This window comes from Lemur catta, chromosome 5 (genome assembly GCF_020740605.2).
Source record: "Lemur catta isolate mLemCat1 chromosome 5, mLemCat1.pri, whole genome shotgun sequence".
NCBI lineage: Eukaryota > Metazoa > Chordata > Mammalia > Primates > Lemuridae > Lemur > Lemur catta.
Window position 1 is genome coordinate 9,238,900 of NC_059132.1, and position 22,839 is coordinate 9,261,738.

The following is a 22,839-nucleotide window of genomic DNA, read 5'->3' on the forward strand; positions in this document are numbered from 1 at the left end:
ATCTACAAATCTCCCACACGTATTTCTGAGATGTGCAGCTGGACATACGAGCTTAGACAGTGACTTTGGCAGTAGATGGTGCTGACTTGTTCATATGGGAAGTTAATCCACGGACCTCGTTAGCTTGGGCGCTTCCCCAGAGAGTCTAGGGAACTGTCACTCATCCCCAAGGGAGTTGGTTCACTGTGGTGTTCGGAGGAAATGAGGCTGGTAGATGAAGGTGAGATGGTGCTTCATCATGGGACAGTGGTCATGGTTCAAAGTGCAGCTGGGTGGTCTAGAAGTGCAGCTCTATGGTGTTCTACATAAAGAATCCTATGGGTTTTAGATCATAATATACATATACACAATAGAGTTATTGGTAGTTAAATACATGGTATTTAGAAACATATTACCAATATTGTATTTGGGAAGGGCAATTTGTGGCCCAGTGGTTTAGAGAGGAAGAGACACTAGCTTCTGAAATAGCAATTAGGAGAATGTTGTAAGAATTCAGGGGCAATAACTATGACAATTGCCATGGCAAGGAAACAACTGTTTGCCAGTATCAAATCCTCATTGTGCCCATTACCGTGTCTGGCATGGTGTAGACAACTAATAAGCACTGGTGAATTAACATTTGCATAATCTGGATGATTAGCCATAGTATCGTAGAGGACGGAGGCTTGGGAGAGACATAAAAGAATACAGAAGACTTATCTAGTACAAGACATAAGAAGCTGTGGGGAGAGGAAATCAAATGATGATCCTGCAGTCTCAGTGGTTAGTGGAATGGCTGTGAGAAAGAGATAGAGAGGGAGAGGGAGAGAGAGAAGGAAAGGGAGAGGGAGAGAGAGAGAAGGCAGGAGGGAGGGAGAGAGAGAGAGAGCAATGTGGAGGTGCAGAAGAAGGAGGAGAGAGAGGAGTTCTACCGTGCATGTGTTGGGTTTGAGCTGACAATGTGATATCTTAAAGGAATGTCCAGCAGGGAATTTATGACAGGGACTTGAGCAGGGGTGAGGCCCCAGTGTGTGGGATACAGACTGGATAATGCCAACATGGAGGCAAATGTTGACTCTGTAAAAGCCAATGAATTGCCTTGGAGGGCAAACTGTAAAGACAAAATACAGAGTTGAGTTCTGGGGAACATTTACTATTTCAAAAAGTGTTGGGAACATGGGATAAGCTTCTCCAAGTGCCAGCTGAACTCTTCCTTACTAAAGTCTAGGTAAAATTACTTGACATTTTCAATGTAGACTATATAAACAGTTGTTCAAGGCCAGGTATGAACTAGAAAATCCTTCCGAGATATACAGAAGAAAATATTCCCATTTCTCATTTGTGATCTGTTCTGAAATTCTCAAAAGCAACAAAAACCCAGGTACTTCGATTAAAAAGCTTGCAGCTGAAGTTTGCTCTCATTCTAGTCCATTGGAGTGTACTTTGCCCCTTCTATTTTTGCTTTTGTCTCCACTTTGTAAAGAGGTGGTTTAAACCTGTGCATCAAATTCTTACAAAGCAACCCAGCCACTAAGGGGAAATCAAAAAGGAAGTACAGTACATTTATAACAACTTTGCTGGGAATCAGTGGGAGAGGAAACTAAAAGGACTGCTGTCCAGGTCCGCGACCCCAGAGCACCGGGAGCAGTTCATTGGCAAACCATGAAGGATCATAATGCAAGGACCAAGAGTGGCTTGGGCAACCTTTTTAGGATGAAATGATGATAGCTTTGGCAGTAGCCATTCTTCACTTCCTTTCTTCCCAGCTGCCCTCTTGTACAGTAACAAAAACAGTACCTTTCTAGATGTAATCAGATGTCTAGAAATAAGAGATTGGCTGGCTGAGGAAGCCACTGAGCGCAGTCTCTGTCTCCGGTAATGTTGAGGCACAAAACAGCTTGTTGGAGGGCAGGTGGAAATGAACATATGTGATTTTTACTAAGGGAAGATGAAATAGTTTTTCTATCAAGGATGTGTGTATGTGTGCGTGCTTGTGAGAATGTGTGTTACCAGCATCAATTTGGATAGGTGAATGGAAACATTACTAGTGATTACTCTGCAATGGTACAAGTATGATGGAAACAATACGCTTTTTACTAAGTACGTGTCACACAGAAGCAGGACCCAGGTGTTTCCTTTCTGAAGGAAACTCCCAACAACACTGAATAATACTCAAATCCAATGTCAACAAACATTGTTGGGATTCTCAAATCAGACTCTTAAAGCTTTATAACACTGTAAATACAGCTCCTTGAACTAAAAAGGGGAGAAATTAAAGATCATTTAAACTGTCATGTTTGTGTCAAGTTTTAGCCAACTGCTTGTTCTACTGTAATTAATCTGGTAAGTGTACAAGGTAAACAAATCAGAACTATTTATAGCACTGAAGCTCAAGTGGAAATTAGATATTGCCCAAGCGCAATTATAATAAACAGGGCTTGTGGATATTCCTTCCAATTATGCATTAGGACTTTTAACCCCACACATTCTTCAACTGTATTAACCTTCATGAAACAAAGAAAATTCCAGCAGTGGATCTTGCCAAACGTATTGTCAGATGTGCACATCAAATTGAGTAACTAGGTACTTTTTGTTTTATTTGAGCCAAGTGGATGAATCTCATTGAAGACATGTTAATTAATATGCAAACACCGCTTGCATTTTTTTAAAAGAAATCTCAGTAAAGTGGTGCCAACATTATGTGATTTTATGAGTCAGTCCCACAGAATGAAAGTCATGGTCAATATTCCTATCATTTTACTGGCATAGATGTCCCTAGATCCAGATAATAATGAATTACATGTAAATAAAAGGAAATATACACCTGGCACAAAAGAGGAAAAAATCTGTATTGTGATAACTTTTTATTTTTTAAAAAAGTAATATCCCTCACTTAGCAAAAACAAATGAAAATTATATGCAAGACCGATGATCTACTTTTTAAGCACAAAATATGCAAATTAGGTCCAAAGTAATTACATTCACAATTGTATGAAAAAATTTGTCTCTTGCTATTGCTGCTACTATTGTTGCTGAGACTACTATGGTCCATAATAACATATACCACCTACTACATACTGCATGCTTTTGGTTTACAAGGCACCATGTTAAGTCTTTGGCATTCTTTGCTCAATCTTACAGAGTATATGCAGGGTGTTTTAACTACATTTAATATAGTTTTACCGTTTTAATCTAAATGCAGGGTATATAGGTATTATGCTTTTTATCTTATTGAATATATTGTAAATTATGATATGTATAAAAAATTATTGATAACCCTAAAAATTCCCTTTCCTTTATAAGCATTGCCTTTTGAGAGTCATGCTAGTTTTTCCTGTACTTTCCATGTTGCTGAAATGAACATAATTGCTTTCCTCAAGAGTAGCACAGCTTTTATTTTGTCAAAGACATTTTAGTTATTGAACTAAGAAAATGATTACTGGATTTTTTGAGAAAATCTTGTTACACCCCAGGAGGTTAGTGCTAACATAGATGAAAGTCCTTGGTACAAGACTGAGTCAGGTTACTTTATAAGATTGAGAGGGGCACTGATGAACCAAAAGGAAACAATTAATTTAATGGTAGAATATCAAACTCTGGCCTGTGGGTGATGTGTCTGTTTAATAGTAATGCAACAGTCAATGCAATTAGACTGGAAGGACAAAATATTTAAGCCAAAATCACATTCAGAGTTATTATAGCAAAATCATGTTTTCTTTCTAAGGTATAGGTAAAACTTCCAATCAATTCAAGAGGTTTGGAAAGGGCATCTAGTCATTAATTAACTCTCTCATTTAATAAAATATTTGTGCCAAGTGGCAATGTGTATGTGTATATTTATTTAATATGCATATTATATATTCATATAGTCTTTTTACAAAGAAGATATGCTACATATACTTCCATATAGCCTGGTAAAATTAGAATATATCCAGGGAACACTTTACCATGTCAATATATATTCTTTTTTAATGTGATTGAGACCTTATTACCACTGCAAAAGCTATAGAATTTCAGAACTGAAATGCTTCAGAGAATCTAATACAATTTCTTAATTTTATAGAGAGAAAACTAGAGCCCCAAAATGACTTAATCGAGGTCTAACCAAATTAATAGCAGTGTTAGTGCTAAGATATGTATTTTCTACTCTCAGTCCAAAAGCGTGCAAGAAATGTGTCACTCTTAGTCACATGAAAAGAAATAGATGTTGAGGTCACCTTTACATACTTGTCAGTAGATACATGAAACATGTATGTCCTGATTTGGAGAACACAATTAAAGAAAGATGTTAAGAATTTGGAAGGGATTTAGAGACGAGTCCAATGATAATCAGAAAAAGAAAATAAGTTGTGGGAAAAAGCATCGAAGCAAAGAATATTCGGCTTGTTAAGGAGGAAGCCAAAACCAGGACTTTGTTCACGGTGGGCACTTAATGTTTTGAAAGTGCATTCAAGTATGGGAAAAGCTGGTTCAGCAAGGGTGGGAGACATTCCCCAGTCACTGAACCAGGAAAATCTCAAGCAAGTGCCTTATTCCTCCCCTTACCTCTTGCAAAAAAAACTGTTTGATATTATTTTCCCCCTCACCAGAAGATGAAATATTCCACTCATTTACTTTTTGGTTAAGGAATTGAGAATTGGCAGCTTACATCTTCCAGATGCTCAACAAATGCTACACATACATCTCATTTCTATATTTGAGTCAATTAAGGTTCATAGGGGAGAAACAGACATAAACAGAAGATAAGGGTGAGACACCAAAGGACAGAGACAGAGAGGTAGGGATAGAGGCCATACCCTGGGCATTAGCTAAACTGTTCCTCTTTAAAATGCTGATAAACTGCCTACTTTTTATAGCTCTTTGTTCCAATTCACAGACTCTATTCTGATCAGAATAGCATAATTGCCCATGTGGAAGAAATGATTTTTGGAGCAGTACCAGGAGCTAGAGCACTTAGCCTGAGGTGAGAGGAGGATCAGCAAGGCAGGGGAGGCAGATGAAATGAACCCTGCTAGGATGGTGGTGAGTGGGTACCGTCTTCCAGGTCTTGGGCAGGAACCATAGGTTTCCTGCTTCAGTCTCAGAGGATGGTGACTCGATCCCATCTCCAATAAAAAGAGAACAAAAAGACCCGAGCTCCAATTGCAACATGAGAGACTCAAATTGGTGGTTAAGAAAAGTTTCCCAAGCACTAGGGCTATAATGGATTTTTGAGAGATTTTACAGGCATGTTAATATCAGCAAGAATTGGTTTGTGTTACGTGGATATTTAAAAACTGCTTTAGAATTGCTTCTTTGAAAATTGATTTAAAGGATTAACATAACTTTCTGCTGTTTATTTTTAGTGCTCACTGCTTTTATACCATGTACATAGGTTTTATTTTGATAAACTAAAATTTTTATATCAATGTTTATATAACATGGCATAAATATTAAAACAAATTCCCCAGCACATCTTAGTACAAGCTCTTCCAACTTTCCCCTTGCTTATTTTTGCAAGACCCCAGATTCCCCTCTACCTCCTTCAATCCAGTGTGGACTTTCGTACTCTCAACTCGGCTCCCATTCTGCCTCCAGCTGGCTCCTGGTTAAGACAGAGCTTCTGAGGTTTGTTCATAAATGATTCTCTCTTATTTTTGTGCTATGAATAAAACCAGAAAATCAGTGTGGCTCTTATGTCAAATATTAAACTCTAACTTTGGTTCAAAGTAGATGATCAAATATAACCATGTCTGAACACCCTTCACCTCATAGGAGATGCAGTTTAATCTTTTATTCAAACCAGAAATGACTGAAGCTTTTATAGAAAATGCCAAAACCAAGTTAGCCCATCAGGAAGACTGGGATCTAGACTAGAGTGAGGATAGAATGAGATCCAAAGAGAAGAGCAAAATTGAGCCTGGGTTAAGGAGTAGCTGAATGGGCATTTAAGCTAAGGGACATTCAATGCAACTGCTCATGTAGTGATTAAAATGTACCACACTTAACAAGTACAAAAATAGTGTTTTAAAAAATGTATTAAAAAGCAAGCCTGTTTGCTGTTTTGATTATTATAAATAGAATACCAAAACAACAAAATGCTCTAGAGACAAACAACCCCATCCAAACACAGCAGCAACAAAAAAAGCAGAAGGAAAGCATTTTAAATCATTTGATTAAGAAATTCAACCCTTTAAAGTTCAATACAAATTTATATAATCTAATGTTTCCAGATGTCTGAATTTGAGGTGTTGCTTTCAGTTTTCTCACCGTAGTAAAATTTAATTCTTGGGAATTTAAATTGGAACAAGTTGGGTAATAAGGGCTAATTTGAGCAAATCCACCATCAATCAGGTTGTGCTGTAGATTTAATCTTGCCTCTAGCATTGAGGATTGGTACCATTCAAGCACAATTCAGTTAAATGTGGAGGATGCCCAGAAAGGACTGAATTCAATGAGTGTACAGACCCACTCAAGGAGAAATTAAAAATGGGCATATTTCAGAGTTTTTTTAAAAAAGCTATGTAAAGACAGTGGCCTGAAACTTACACTGTCAGAAAGACTCTTTTAATTAGGCAAAAAAAAAAAAAAAAGGCAGCTCCCTTTGAATAAAGTCTTCCCTTCGACATGAGAATAATTTGAGGTGTTGGGGTGACATGATGCATCTGGCAAAATTCACATTCCCCTGTTTAAGAACAGTATAAAAATATTGAGATAACTGAAAACCAAAGGCAATACCTTGTACAAACATGGATGTGATTTCCATAAACAACAGAACAAGAACACTATACTCACACTAAATAGAACTACTAGGAATTAAAATTATGGAAATTTTAAGAATTTAAATTGAGTTTACAATAATGATCAACCTCAGCATTATTAAAGCAAATATAACACTCTAATAATGAAAGATACCAATGCAGCACTATTTACAATTAAAAAAAAGTACAAAGATCCCAGCTGTCTAATAGGGGGCAGGTTAAATCAAACTCTGCTCATATAATAAAATGATATCTAGCCATTAAAAAAGATGAAGTAAATCTCAATATTCACCATGTATAATGAAGCCTACAATAGATTGCTAAGAAAAATAAAGGGGGGCTTTGAAAACATTATGCTCAGTTAAAGAAGCCAGAAACAAAAGGCCACATAGCATATGCTTCCGTTTATGTGAAATGTCCAGAATAAGCAATTCCAGAGACAGAAAATAGATTAGTGCTTGCCAGGGTTATCTGGGAAGAATTGGGAATTTTAGGGTTTCTTTTTGGGGTGATGGAAATATTCTGAAAATAGTGCCGGTGGTTGTACAGAATAGTGAATATACTAAAAACTACTGAATGTACACTTTAAAATGGGTAAAGTATTCATAGGTCTACCCAGGCCACTGAGGGAAAGAGGGAGCGGATGGTTTTATCAAACCATACCTGTATGGTTTGATAGAAAGGACACCAATCTATTTGAAGGATGTTGTACGGGGAGTGAAATTTAGGGTGCAATTTCACTTTTTTGGTATTGTATTTTTTTTTCTGGGTCTAAGTACTATGTTGTTTTTTCCTCTATTAAGATTCATCCTAAAACTCTGCCCTTGACCTCTAAAAATACTGATGTTCTAGCAGTTGCTCTAACTCCCATACCCCTTCTCTATGTCTTTTAAAAAAGCTTATTAACATATAACTAACATTGCATAAAATCCACCCACTTTAGTCTACACTTAAATTTATTTTAGTAAACATGCGCAGCCATCACCACTCACATATAAATGGGATACGTGGTCTTCTGTATTTGGCTTTTTATTTTGGCTTAACATAGTATTTTTGAGGGTCATCCATTTTGAAACAGCTTATCAATAATCTGTTCCTTTTTCTTGCTGTATGGAGGTATTTTTATCATAATGATGGCATAATTGAAAAAGGAAACAAAGATGTTCATACTTTGAAAATTAAAACATAAAAGCACTTTTAGGGCCACTGATTGCCTAAAGAAAAGACTCTACCAAGTCTTCTGATATTATCAAAGACCATGAAACTGAAAACTAAGCAAATGTGGCATTAAATTTTACAAAGACACTCTTTTGAACTATATCTTAATTAGGAAAAAATAAAAATAACTCTATTGTTTTCTCTATACTTTTAGGAGAATCAGAGTAAGCCAACTAGGTAAAAAAAACACATATAATTACAAACACAAACATATAATTTACAAGTTTCTTAAATGTTTCTACTGAGTACTTCTGTTTTCTCATTTTTTCTTTATTCTTTTGTGTGTGTGTGCCACAAGTGTTTATATCCTATTGAAAATACCTTAATGCATAATTAATCACCCTGAAAGCTATCAGCAGATTTAGTGCTAGTTTCAGAAATAAACCAAATTTTTATATGCAAGATAAGCCTAATTAGTTATGTTCACAAAAAAATGTAATATCCGATTTTTAGAACCAAATGTGCCCAAGTAAGTATTTGTGCTTTTAAATTAGGAGAACAGCTCTGTATTTAATTAGTCCTCATTTGAGTATGTAATCACTTTAATTTATTTACATAAACACAGGACATTGTGCTCCATCAGCAGATAATGTTCTTCATTAAGGAGAGTAGGAACTTCGTGCACAAGGACAGAATAAATATTTCCACCTGCGATGCAAAATCAGAACTGCATACTATCAGATCCTATTCTTCGGTTTTTACAGTAACCATTCTGAGATACATATTTGTTAATAATATAACATACTTCTGATTTAAGTACTCTGTCGATCGCTAGAAATCAGCAATTTAAATATTTAATGCTTCATTTTACCTATTGCTCAATTATAAAATAGGTATTTAATTGTTAATGAACAAAGCAACTTACTGAAATTCAAGTAATAGTAATGTATGTACTACATACAATTTAAACTTCAATAATTCTCATGATGAAGCAGCAGAATTAAAAAAAATCAATTCTTTCTTCATTGGTGGTGAAAAGTAGTAACAGCCTAGATTGTAGAAAAAGTGGTGAGGATATGCTTTATTTAGACTGAAAATAAACACTATATGCTTCACAAACTAATGACAGATCATTCTCATATTTATTAAAAGACATGAACCAATTCTTACTTAAGGCATTTCCAGTAAACCTTGATATCTTGTTATTGCCACTCCTTCCCCCAAATCCTGAATACATTCTAAAAAGAAAAAAGTCTCTCCTGTTAACTAATGTGCCATAATTATCTTTGAAAAGGTATTTGTTTTTGTCTGGTTCTAAATGTTTCATTTCCAAAGTTCATATTTTGAAACAAGCATATTATTAGATACAAATAAATTGCTTACGAAATAATTTAAACTTTTATTTCCAAATAAGCCGGAATTTATAAAAACTGATATTAACTAGTAGTTGAAATTTGACATGACACTACAAAATGAGTCAGTTTGTGAGGACAGCTTTAACGTGGGGGATTATTTGGGTAGGAAGCTTATTGTAGGTAGCATTTTGAAGGCCCACTTGCTTATCTTTGGTTAGCATGTTCATGCCATGATTTGTACTGAGAGGTGCTATATTGTTTTGAAAACTTGGTGCTACTTTATGAAAGGCGGAACACTTAATTTTATATATATATATTTTTCTCCCTCACATAGGGCAAGGGAAGCAACTTGTCTGAGTCATTACATGAGATGTGCTCTATATAACAGGCTGAATGTGGTCTTCATTTCCCATAATTCTTCATAATTGAGTCAGAGTATCCCTGTAGGGTAAGATTCTAACTTCTACAGTTCCCTTCTTGTCCAAAGTTTTAAGTTCTTGATATGAAGAAAAATCTTTCAGATCAGAAGACTTCCTTTTTTGTAGGGAGTAACTACCACAAGCATAATTGCATAATTTTAACTTTAGGGACAAATGACTTTACTTAGCTTTGGAGCATATTTGAGTTGAAAAATTAACATTAAAAATACAAATTTGCAAAATACCAAATGTACAGAACTTAAATTCTACCCCAAATCATGTCATTAGATGATATTTCTAAAAAATCTCTTTGATTGGATAGCCAGTATCCAAGGATAGTATTTTAAGATTTATAGAACTTTGCATTATCTGCCTAACTGTATCTGGAGAATGTCTATTTCCACAAGCCTAGTCATATAGTTCTTGAAAACACCCACCAGTAAACAGTATTACAGCAAAGTCACAAAATATGCATTTACAATCCCCTATGTAAAATCACCTACATGTCCTTGGCACACATGCACACATTAACACTAGTGTGTGAGTGAACTTGCCATTCCACTCACTATAAGAGCTGGAGTGAGATACGGTATGTGTCAATCTGTCACCCCCACAGTGAGTTTTGGTTACTCAGTGACAATCACTTGGGTGAGCTTTTAGCTATGCTGAGAGTACCTCCATGTTTAGATTCCTGTATGCTTTTGGTATACAATAGGCCCTAAAGCAAGCCAAATACCCTACCTGGTACTTAAACAGAAATCTATTCCAGTGCTAAACAAAAAAAAAAAAGAAAAAGAAAAAAAAAGCCACGTAGTCCTTTTTGAGACACAGTATATCAGTCTTTAATGTATATATAAATATGGCTACATATATTTTTAATTTAAGAGAGTTTTATAAGAGAAATGTTGGCTATATATGACTCTTCATGTAACCAAGCAAACTCTAGAACTGAACTCCTACATCAAATACAACTCTACTGCATAGCTGTTCTTTTTTGACAGAGCAACAGTTAAATATAAAATAGTTCTGTACCTTACTATTTTAGAGATAAATAAAAGATAACCAACAACAAAAGTCTCTACAGTAATGACTTAAACTAAAAGTTATTTTGTTGGGGTGGGGGAGACAATAAATAAGAAAACAATTTGATCCATTTGGGGAATTTGGCTAAAGATTAATGATCTTAAATCTAACCAATAGCGAGAGAATTTAATTCCCAAAATATCATCTACCCTGTTCATTAGAAAGAACTGGGTATTAACAGAAGGCATTAATTACACTTGTCTTAACAAGAACTGTGTGTATTTAAAAAATGAATTTAAAAAGACAAAGATATTATCCAAGGACGACAATAAAAAGTATTCTAAAGTTATTTGGTAAGTTTGAAAACCTAGTCAAAAACTAATTATTAGCAAGTGTCTCTCTCTAGAAGATTAAGAACGAAGAAAATCATACCTATGTGATGCCAGAGACTAGAAATTATGATCTTCTTGTAAGAAACATGTTTTATTTACCTCAACCTCCTTTCATGCTTTGAAAACTTGCTCTAAAAAAAGAACCATTAATATGTCAGTTTGGCATTTTTTATTTGGTCTGAATGTCTCTTCTTTAAAAAAAAAAAAAAAAAGCAACATTTTCCTCCTCATACCTTGCCTTTCTTATAACCATAACAGCTTTGTCCACAGAATCAGAGGCAGTTTTTCTACAAAAAGGCAATAATCAGTATACAGGATATAGTATTTTCCTGTACCATGGTTTCTGGCAAGAGAGCATGACAACATAAATCAAATATATTTAATACAAGAATATAATGCTGTAACTCAAATAAATTGCTACTCATTTAATCCCTTTTTTTTTCCTGATTCTATAGTAAATGACTTCTATTCCTAAAGCTCGGGTTAAATTGGGAGTTAAAATCAGACCCTGATTAGAAAAAAGGGAAACACAGAGAAAAGTGGTTTAGTAAAAGTAAACTCAACAACACAGTTAAAATTAATTGGGAAAATTTTAATAAGCATTCAAATGCACTTTACATCAATAACCACAATACTGAAATTGTGAAATTTTAAATAGTTTTCTCAGAAAAGGTTAGTGATTTTTTTTTTTTTCTTGGGAAACGTGGAGACCCAACTATGAGCACTGATGTAGCCAGTCCAGGTCACTAAGGCTTACTAATTATTTAAACAGGCATTCCCATTTCACATCTACAATAAGGTAGACTGTGAACTTCTTGTATCTCTGAATTTTAGCAAAATCTCCGTGAGATAATTGACAGGAATGTCAACTTTTTGAAGTGCACACTCAAAGTTCTGTATTTGGATCACTTTTTTTGCTGTAAGTGCACCTGACTTAAGGATACAGGCAATTTTCTTTCCTAATTCCTTGGGAAAATATTTCTGTAATAAGTTTTATGTCTACTATGACTGGGTTGTTTTTAAGAAAGATTATCAGCTTTGTCATTGATATCCCACAGTTGATAAAAATCTATCAAAAACATTGTAATATAATTTGCAAGGAAAAAAGTTGTTTTTCAAAGGCTGCAGGAACAGGAAAGAAATAGCATTTCTTATTTGTATAAACACAAACACTTAAAGCTAGTCACACTCCAGGTAAATCCAATATAGTATTCAAAAGTTCTATAAAAATGAACAAAAGATACATGTTTACTTCCATTGCTCCAACAGCCAAATGTAAATCTGCATAAGAGTTGCGCTGTAGCAGTTTGCTGGTCCAATTTAAGAGTTCAAGGTCCTTTTTGTGTATTTGGCCCACTGATGTCCACATCCCAGATAAATTCAGTTCAAAAGACGGAAATTAGGGCAAAGACTCCATATAACAAAGCACAAGGATATGCTACTAAAAGTTGCTGTCCTTCCATGGCTAATGCAGAAATAAAAATTTTGGAAGCAGAAAAACTGCACCAGCCAATAATCCCAGCAGTGAGAAGGATTCCTACCATTCCTCTGTAACGGACAAGGAAAAAAAAAGGGAGAGGGAAAAAGCAGTTGAGATTAGTTATGTAAGAACATTTTAAATCCACAGGAAGACATATGTGGAAATAATCAGGGTATTTTTTTTCCAATGCTAAAATGTACTTCACAGTAAATTTAATAATGCTTACTCATTTCATGTGATAAAAAGCTCATTTATAACTACATTTTGCTCTTTTTAAATACATGGTTTCTCAACCTTGGCACTGCTGACATTTGGGCTGGACACATCTTTGCTGTGGGGGCTGTGCTGTGCATTGTTAGGGTGTTCAGCATCATCTCTGGCCTCTCCCCATAAGATACCAGTAGTACCCTTTCCCCCACAGCTGTGACACCAAAATGGCCTCCAGACAGTGCCAAATGTCCCCTTGGAGGCAAAATTGTTCCTGGCTGAGAAATTCCATTTTAGTAGAAAATAATTCCTGTAAAATTCAAATATATCAATTCTTAACAAACGGGAAGAGTGAAGTAGTTTCTACACTGAAAATACGAAGTATGTTTATTCAAACCAGGAATACTATAAAGCATTATCTTGCCAAATGTCTAGTATCAGACAAATAATTGATATATGATCTTCTCCTAAACCTCCATTTTAACTTTTTTTATTTTTGAGACAGTGTCTCCCCCTGTTGCCCAGGCTAGAGTGAAGTGGTGTCACCACAGCTCACTGCAACTCCCAACTCCTGGGCTCAAGAGATCCTCCCACCTAGGCCTCCCAAAGTGCTGGAATTTTAGGTGAGCACCACCATACCTGGCTAATTTTTCTATTCTTTGTAGAAATGGGGTCTCGCTGTTGCTCAGACTGGTCTGGAACTCCTGGCCTCATCTTCCCACCTTTGCCTCCTGAAGTGCTAGGATTATAGGCATGAGCCACCATGCCCAGCCCACTTTAACTTTCTAAGTGAAACAAAGCCCTATGGTGGGTAGTGTCCAGCACTAGCCACAAGGAGGAGCTTGTACCGTTGAGAGAGATTCTCCACACTGGCCTTAAGGAGAAACTATATTAGCTGTAATTTACACCTTTTTTTAACCTAACCTATCATTTTCAAATTACCCATCTTTAAAGCACCTTACAAGTACATCTGAGGACATGGTAGGCTAGTAACAGCCTTTTGTCATAAAAAGAATATGTTTCATTTTCAGTTAAAAAGCTAAAAAATAGAGAGTATGTATTTATTATTCATATATGTGGCATATGCCCAATGGTTTCAAGAAATTAGACATCATCTAAAAAATATCAAAGGGTAAGCATAATTTTAACACTCTAATGATTTGAACTTTGTAATGTAATATTTAAGTTAACAGTCACCACTGATCAATTTGTTACCACTATGACACTGATAAATAAACACAAAACTAGTGAAATTCTTGATCATGAGTAAAAAGTAGAGATGGTATAAAAGATTTAAAATTTGTTCTCATTTCCATTGTTCATTACCCAAAAACACGTAGCATAGTTCTTACCTAAAAGAGGTACTATCTGACATGTTTGCTAAATCAGTGATGTATCTCAAACTGAAGATAAGGTGAATCCTATTACACAGAATTGGTCTATCAAATCCCAAAATAAAGATCAGTACTTACTGCAAAGAAAATATCACTGCAAAGCTGGAAAGCAGGATCATGGGAAGAAGACAATATCCAAGGACGCTTGCCACACAACCAAATGAAACACCTGTCATACTCATTAAGTTTAATAAACAGAACATTCCTAGACATCCAATGGCACTGATCCCATATACATAACCAAACTGGATTTTGCCAGCCTATGGAGAAAGAAAAGATTACAGGTTAAAGATCAAAAAATAAGTTATTTGGGGCCTTATTTCACCTAAAACAGTACATGTATGACAGAAGATAAAATTCATGAACCTCAAAATCTACAGGGGTATCTATATATTAAGCAGAGAAGTAAAATATGGAGCAGAGTAGTTTTGCACATTTTTCTCAACTTTAAAGTACACAGATATATGATTTTCCATTTTCCAGTTGACATTTGAGCTTGGCATAGAATTGAACAAATAAAGAGACAAAAATCATAGTACAATCACCGAAAATAGTATTGATAGATTACTCTAGCTGACTCTAAGCAAATGAATTAGAGAGACAAGATGGAAAGCCATTCAGAATGTTTGGATAATAACATCATTTGAAAGCACCTAATTCCACCAAAAATGCCCCAAAGCAATTTATTCTCATTGGTGGGTGTAGCCATAAACTTTTAAAGCAGAAATTGTATCATTTACTTTATATGGGTGTTAGAGGAACAAGGAGAAAGGAAGCCAGGATAAGCAGGAAGCCAGGGTTCTGTGGGGAGGGGAAAAGAAAAGGCCAGAGGAATATAATGGAAGATATTTCTTTTTCTTTCTTTTATCATTTTCTCAAATTGTTGATTTACACAGTCCTTAGCTAAAGCAAACAAACAAAAAAAAAACCTTAAAAATTCTCCTCTTATAAAAGACATCAATAAATAGTCTTAGGATTGCAAAGATTGGCTAAATTGGAACCATCTTACTATTAGTCAAGCTTTGTGAACAAGCATTGTATTCAGGTCACACCATCACTAAAACCAGCCTACAGAGAAGCCTTCCAAAAGTTCCTGATTGGTCCGAATTTTGTCATACAAAACTCAATCACAAGAATGCCTCTATAGATTATGCTAAGTAAAAAAATCCTTCGGATTTTTGTTAGATTCACTAATTATTTGTTAATACATGATTAAGAGTGCAGAAGTTTGAAAAAGCTCAGCTGAGTTCACCGATGAATTCACGAATTCACTCATGTAGTAATAATAAAATCTCACACTTGTATAGTGTTTTTAACTGCTGAATGTATTCTTATATAACCTGTCTTACGTTAGCTTCAAAACAATTCTGTTAGGCAGTAAGGATTATTATCTATCAGACGGAGCTGAAAAATTAAACGACTTGGTCAAGGGCAGAGTAGGAGCACTGAGTTCAAGCCCAGCTCCTCTGACTAAAAATCCTATTTTCTATCCATTATATTATTTCTTTCTTATAATTCAGAGACAAAAGATAAAATAAAACAAATATTAACAATTATCTTTGCAACTTTTCTTTTTGTTTTCAATATGCTGTAACATTCTTAAAAAGGTGACAGGAAAAATAATATATAGGAAAGTAATCATTGGCATGACTACAACAAAACATTAACCAAGGAATAGAGATTAAAAATGCTATCATTTAAAAAAAAGAGACAGCAATAGGGTAAAAATTTTTGTCGATATCTGAAAAGTGGGAAGGAATTCTGATGAGGGACTGAAGCCATGTATGTTATTTATTTCTGTTTGTGTTATTCTTAATAATTGTATTACTTCTTACAACAAGAGATGATTTTTAAATACACTATGCTTACTATGGACAGAGAAGTGATGAATAGGTATATACACAAGCAACTCAATACTATCCAAAACACATGAAAGACTTAAGGTATAAGCAGTTTCAAAAATGGCTTTTGGTGGAACATTTAAAGGCTGTTGTTTAATCTCACATTGAGAGCTGAAACTAGAATCATACCAGTAACAACGTGGCTCCAAAGGCAAGGCAAAAAACCATTGGTCCTGCCAGATCAGTCTCATTCATGATGCTGCCATCTGCCACTTTTAACGGATGTAACACTGTCAGTGTTTTTTGCCAGATGTGGTCAAAATTGATACCTAATTCTAAGGGAAAGGAAAATAAGAAATTTAATTAGGATTTGTAATACACCTTTAATTCAGCAGAATCTATTAAATGTTGGAACAGGACACAAAATGACATATCCAGCATCAAAAAAGGATCTCGTGATACCAGATGATATTATTTTAGTGAATCCTCGATACCAGTCTTCCTTGCTTGTGGTGCTTAACCCACAAATAATTTCTAGCTTGTTGCTGGAAAAGGGTTTGAATATGATAAAACAGATGCAAAGAACATCTGAATAGGGTTAACAGTAAGGGGTTCTTTGCCTGGGGCTTCAAGAATAACTGGTGGCCCATGAAATTGTCTACAAAACTATGTCTCTGTACATATGTCTGCATTTTTCTGAGGAGACTATTCACAGCTTTCATTAGATTTTCAAAGGGTATATGGTCCCCTCACCTTCCCCTCCAAAAAGTTCAGAACTACTGCTTTATAGGTTTTGGAATACAATTTGAAAACCACCATATTTTTTAGTGATGTCACTAGTTCTGCCAGTTTATTTCCATGTAGAATAACAGATACTCTGCTATGTCCTTTTACTTCTTCCACTAATAGAATTTAATTAGTAAGTTAAAGTTGATCTCACGCAACATACTTTATCATTTTATTTATTAAAAATCTGGTCACCTATGGCCTAATGTAATTTCATATACACTCTGTTAAAAATGAGTTATTTAGTACAAAATTTATTTCTATAAGATTATTCTTTTAAAGCCAAAAAAACCACAGCTCCAAATTAAGATTTATTTTCACTGACCAGCTAGATACAATGGAGTACTGTCAAGTGTTGCGACCAATCCTACCTTCTAATAAAGGTGGCTCATCCTCGAAGTTGTTTCCATAGAATGGCTGGGGGGAAGCTGGAGTATACGCCTGCGTTGGGTGGTAAATCTGCCCAGTGTACGGCTGCTGTGGCTGCATCATGTCTGGCGGAACAAACCGGCCTTGCTGTGAGTAGTCGTAGCCAGCATACTGTCTACAAAGCAAATGAAGTGAAACTTCTCAGAAGTATTTCAAGCCCTGGACAGTTGGTATCTCTTAAATTCCTAAATTTTCATTTGACAGCTAGAAAATCTTAGTTATGCCATTCCTAAGATTATCTAGTTTGCCAGTTTTTATAAATGGTGGTTGAAATGATGAATAAGATCAAGATGATTATCTGCAATGAAAAGTTATCTTTCTTATAATCTTCCTGATAATGCCAATATTCACCTATATAGCACCTAAGCATTCTGCAAACTATAAAACTTAAATGTTCGGAGGTGAACAAATGAAAACTTTAAAAATTTTGTCTATCATTCTACCTTAGTGAATATATATAAGATATGCTGTGAAATAAAATTTATGCCTAAGACTATGAATTAAAACAGGATGACAGACTTTGTAGTACATGTTGTGCAATTTTCCAATGTAATTTGGATACCCTTTGAATTATCACACTTCTTTACTCTTTGCAGTATGTTATTTTTTGCAAGTGGACAAATATCTTCAAAAACAACCATCAATTTCAAACCAGAGTGGAAAAATCAAGCTTGTTCTTTGTCAAAACTTTCTGAAACATTATTAGTACATCTTGCAGTACTTTTAAGTTTTCAAAGTGGTTGTACACCTATTGTCTCATTTGATATGTTCCATAGCAAGCCTTGCATTTAGAGGGAAAGCCTTTACCATGGCTATTTTAGTGACCATGACAAAGGGAATAAAAGGATATTGAAGCCACATCTTTTTTTTAAATTATTTCGATAGATTTAGGGGTATAAGTGGTTTTTGGTTACATGGATTAATTATATAGTGGTGAAGTCTGAGCTTTTAGTGTACCTGTCACCCTAATAGTATACATTGTGCCTGATGGGTCATTTTTCATCCCTCACTGCCCCTCCCCCTACCCCTTATTTCACTTGGTATGCCCTACTATACCCATAGTGAAGCCACATCTTTAAACATCTGTTTCATGACGTTAGGAAAAATATGACTTATCAATGGTACTTATCTAATTACACCGTAAGAAATACAGACATGAAATATTTATTTTAAAAAATGAGAGCTGAGAAGCCTTAGAAATCCTTTGGTCTAATACCTTTTAAATTTTTATAGTCATACTGTCAGTTGTTTTCCTTGAACTGGCAGGCTCACTTCATCCATTTTTGAGAAAATATTTATGAAATACTCAAGTCTGAATAACCATAGTTTGTCTGTTAATTGTTCTTTCAAATAAAAATGGTCTCTATAAAAAGCAGCCCGGTCAACTTGCAACTCAAATTGCACAGGTGCATTTCCTACGGTCAATCATCGTACTTTAGCATGGAGGAAAAGTGCCTACGACTGTTTTCTATTTTGTCATAGAGAATATTAAAGAAATGTATGTACTCAAGGGTCAGGATTTAATAAAACAATAATTCTTACTGCTTCATCAAGGAAATCTTTAAATGAAACTAGCTTCCTGCCCACCCTCCAACAAGTGTATAGTAGTGAAGGATGCAATGACTACTAAAACAATTTGTTGCCATTGCCTTGATTCATACTCAGACCAGCAGTTTTACCAAAGATTGCTTTGACAACTTCACAGTAAATGTCAACACACCTAAAAAGGTATATGATATCTTACTATTGTTATGAAAATAACTTTTGACCTTAGAGACTCCTTGAAAGGTGTTAAGGACCCTCTGGGATTTACAGTCCACACTTTGAGAACTGCTGATAGAGACTCATAAATTTCATGTAAGGAAGATAAATACTGCAAGCAATTGACCGTTTCAAAGGTGGCACCATCCTTCCATTTTCAAGATGCAAGATCAGAAAGATAACACCATGGTATTTTACTATTTTCCTTTTCTGGCAGGACCTGTTCAGGAAAATTTCTGACTCAGTCCTGCTGGTTTTAAACTAAAACATGATAATGCACACACAATCTTTACATATTAAAGCAATACACTTTTGTGACAGGGAAAAGGAGCAGATACTAAATCAATACTCTCATAAGCACTCTGTACCAACAACAAAGACAAAGCCTCTTAACATATTGGGTTTGCTACTTAAGTTCATGAAAATCCTCAGATATACCAAAAAGATAGTATCTATCAGTTAAGTCAAACAAGAAAAAAATGATAGCTTTCAAAACTTTAAAAATATGTAACTGGTATTACTATATATTTTATAGGCATCTCTAGAATACAATGTGGGATCTGTCCAATATGACATTCATATAACTCCGTAGGTTATGATCAAAGGGCCTTTTGCCTTTTGGGTTTTTTTGGGCATATGAATGTATGAATGATGCCTGTGAAACACCCATAGACGAAACCACAAAATGCTAAAGCTGAGTTTATAGGGCAAAGGCAGAACTGTGGACTAGTAAAAGTCAAGTCAAACTTAAAGACAACACAAGTAATATGCTAAATGAACCTAGAGTTTCATTAATAGAGAGATAAAAGTTATCAACTGATCTTTGTTACTGAGTTAGTAAACCAAACAAAATAGTAATTGGTAAGCTGAGATGGACATTTAAAATGTCATTAGGTTGCAGATCTATTTGAAGGTACATATTGAAGAGTTCAGTTTTTTTTTTTATAAAGCTCAGAAACCCAAATTTACACTGCTAATACATTAGGCTCCTTGTTCTCCCAGGCATCATCTACAAACCCATGTTTGGTAACTGGTAGTAATGGTTATATAATCATCTGGAATAAAAGTGCACTACTACTGAAGCTATGCTTACTGGCACATGATTTGGTTGGAATGGAATTGTGGGAATAGCTAACAAGTGCTAACTAGCAACAACTTATTTAGAATATCTAAACAACTGCTATGTGGAGAACTGAAATAAGATAATTGTTAAGTGGAATGAGAGGATAAGTCATACCTTTAAGCGATACAAACATGGACAAGATAAGAAAGAAAAGCAGAGACAAATAAACCTAGGTGGCTGCAATCTAAATGGAATAGTTTTGTTGAATCCAAATATAAAGACCATTTGGTTAAAAACAGGCCTGCATACAGACACGGGTTCTCCAAAGCCCTGTAGCTGCTAGAGGCAAGAATTCATTAGATGGACTCTGGCCAATCTTACATTCATTTGCCTGCCCACAGGCAGAGCAATCACCAAAAATACATATTTAGGTGAATAAATGAATAGAAATATCTTAATCTGATTTTTCCAATTTTGCCCAACTGATCAAGAGATAAATCCTCATTGGTGTGTAACTGAGAATTTAACAGAAAAAAGTGATTCACAGATATGATATTTTTACATGCTCACTCCCATTGTTCAATGTATTAAGTTTTAGAGGGAAAACAAAGACTTTGAATTTATCAAATTAAGCAGATTCAAGGGTCTATGGGTTGTAAAAGGATAGCCTATCCAAGATAGACTACATAGTGGAGCAAATTTGATTTTTGTTTTGTTTCTTAAATTCTTGGGCACTTTCATTCATATTTATTAATTCAGACACATTCTAGTATTGCATGTTTCTCACAGACTGACTGGATATACCACCTTTCCTTGTCCTCATCCTGGGGATAGTCTTCATGAGGTTTTTGTTAGAATTCAGGATCCATGGATGAACATCAGGTGACACATGCATTGTCTGAACTTATATGCACACTTATGTGGGTGTTTAAGTGAGCGCATGCATATATTTATGGAAAATCGGCCTGTAGTTTTCATAAGATTTTCAAAGCGATCTGGAACTGTCTAAAAAAGGTTATGCAACCCTAGCACAGGAAACTCCGTTGACAGGAGGCTGGTAAGATAATATCTCTAAGGTTCTAAGGAACTAAGAATAAGATGTCCTAGAAGAGACTGTTAGAAAGCCTTCAGTTCATGTATTTTTGTCCAAACACCAACACTATAAAAAGGTCATTTTTAAAAACAGTTTAGAGCCTAAAGTCTCCCTCTTCAATCTGCAACTGACAACTTCTGTGGTACTAACCATAAGGTTTCAATATGAGGAGTAATAAAAATTATTATCAACTACTATATGAAAATCACCTAATGATTCATAATAGTGAGATTACACCTTCAAACAGTGTCACTAAGCACTTTCAATTAGTGTTGATAAAGTCTGAAAGTTGGACTGATTTAACTATTAAGCAAAAGACTTTAATTTTTAACTAGTCTCATGGAATAATAGCCTGTCTTCTAGGTACTTGAAGATTCCATCCTCATCTTAAATGATGTGGAAATACGGTTACTAGGAAATAGTTCTTCAACAAGCTACTTTCCTACTCATGGCACACCTGAAGATTTTGCAGAAGACACCAATCTCTAAATAGGGCAACACCTTCGAACCCAAACCAGTGTCACAGATCTCTCCAGAGGAAGTAGGATTATGAAAAATCACACTCTTGATAAAGGACATGTTCACGCATTCAGTTTTAGGCAGAATCAAACATTCCAAATATGTGTTTTCCCTGCAATGTAGACTACATGAATTGCAAAAGTTGAAAAGTTACTTGCTATAGGGTCCTCCACTTCCTCCATAATCATAGGACTGTTGGGATTGGTCATCGATGCTGTAACTTGTCTGGTAGAAATCCGTGTTTAAGTTTTCGAAGCCTGACATTGCAAATGATCTGTAATAAAAGAGAAACGGCAAATACGGCTTATACCCAAGGTCCTACTGAATTCGTTCCCGGCACTTTGCTTAAGCAAATATGCCCAGAAAACACCAAATATTTCTTCAGTAATTTGGGAGTGCGGTATTTGGAGGGAGATGTAGGAGAAAGACTAAGGAAACGTCTAGTCTCTAAGTTGAAGCCCGTGAAGTCATCTCTAACTCGAGGAGCGGAGGATATGCGTTCGCGGGAGGAGTGGTTCCACGGGGATCTAAAATATCGACAATAACAAAGATGATTCTGCACCTCGGTACAGAGCTTTACAACTGACAAGGCGACAGCCTTCCTGCCAAACAAGGCCTGCCAGGAAAGCAGAACCTTAGAAGGTCTCGCCTTAAGCGTAGCGGTCGGTTCAGAGCCCTGGCTCGAAAGGGATCGAGGGTCTGAGCGAAAGGACCGGGGCGCGGCGCCCAAAGACGGCAGCAAGCCGAACTGCACAGGTGTGGAGAGAAGCCGAAAAGCGTGCCGCGGGCCTAGGACACTCACCAAACCTGGAGGCGGCGGTGGCGGCGGCGGCGGTAGCTCCAGCAGCCCCCCAAAACCCCCAAACTCAGTTTCAGACCCTGAACTGGCCCCGTTGCTACGTGTCACAGGGCCAAAGAACTGCTTCCGGGGCACTCCCGCTCGCGCAGGCGTGTTGGCAGGTTTTGCGTTCTCTGGTTGGACGTCTGTGGGGGCGCGGGGAAACTAATACGGAGCATGCGCAGTATCGGCCAACTAGGTCAGGCCAATAGGAAGAGGGAAAGTGCTTCCGTCAGTCTGGAAAGCGGTGGAGTCGGGAAGGCGCAGGCGCAGCAATTGCTAGTTGCTAGTTAGGGGGAGGGAGAATTTCTCAGTAGACCGAGTACCTGGGGGAAGGCGGGGAAGCGCTGAACTGCAAAAGA

General features: G+C 36.0%; 1 protein-coding gene across 2 annotated transcripts; it reads right to left on the reverse strand.

Moving 5' to 3' along the window:
• Positions 1–11,637: 11,637 nt before the first annotated feature.
• Positions 11,638–22,597, reverse strand: YIPF5 (Yip1 domain family member 5). Of its 2 annotated transcripts, none has more exons than XM_045551105.1 (6): positions 22,442–22,597; positions 21,794–21,913; positions 17,146–17,318; positions 16,178–16,323; positions 14,226–14,407; positions 11,638–12,614 (listed from the first exon to the last, which is right to left on the reverse strand). In XM_045551105.1, the coding sequence occupies exons 2-6, from the start codon at positions 21,901–21,903 to the stop codon at positions 12,452–12,454; spliced, it is 774 nt and encodes a 257-aa protein (XP_045407061.1). In that variant the 5' UTR covers positions 21,904–21,913; positions 22,442–22,597; the 3' UTR covers positions 11,638–12,451. The 2 variants fall into 2 exon arrangements, with proteins under 2 accessions (XP_045407061.1, XP_045407062.1); XM_045551106.1 differs by having other exon boundaries at positions 17,146–17,268; positions 22,442–22,576.
• Positions 22,598–22,839: the final 242 nt, after the last annotated feature.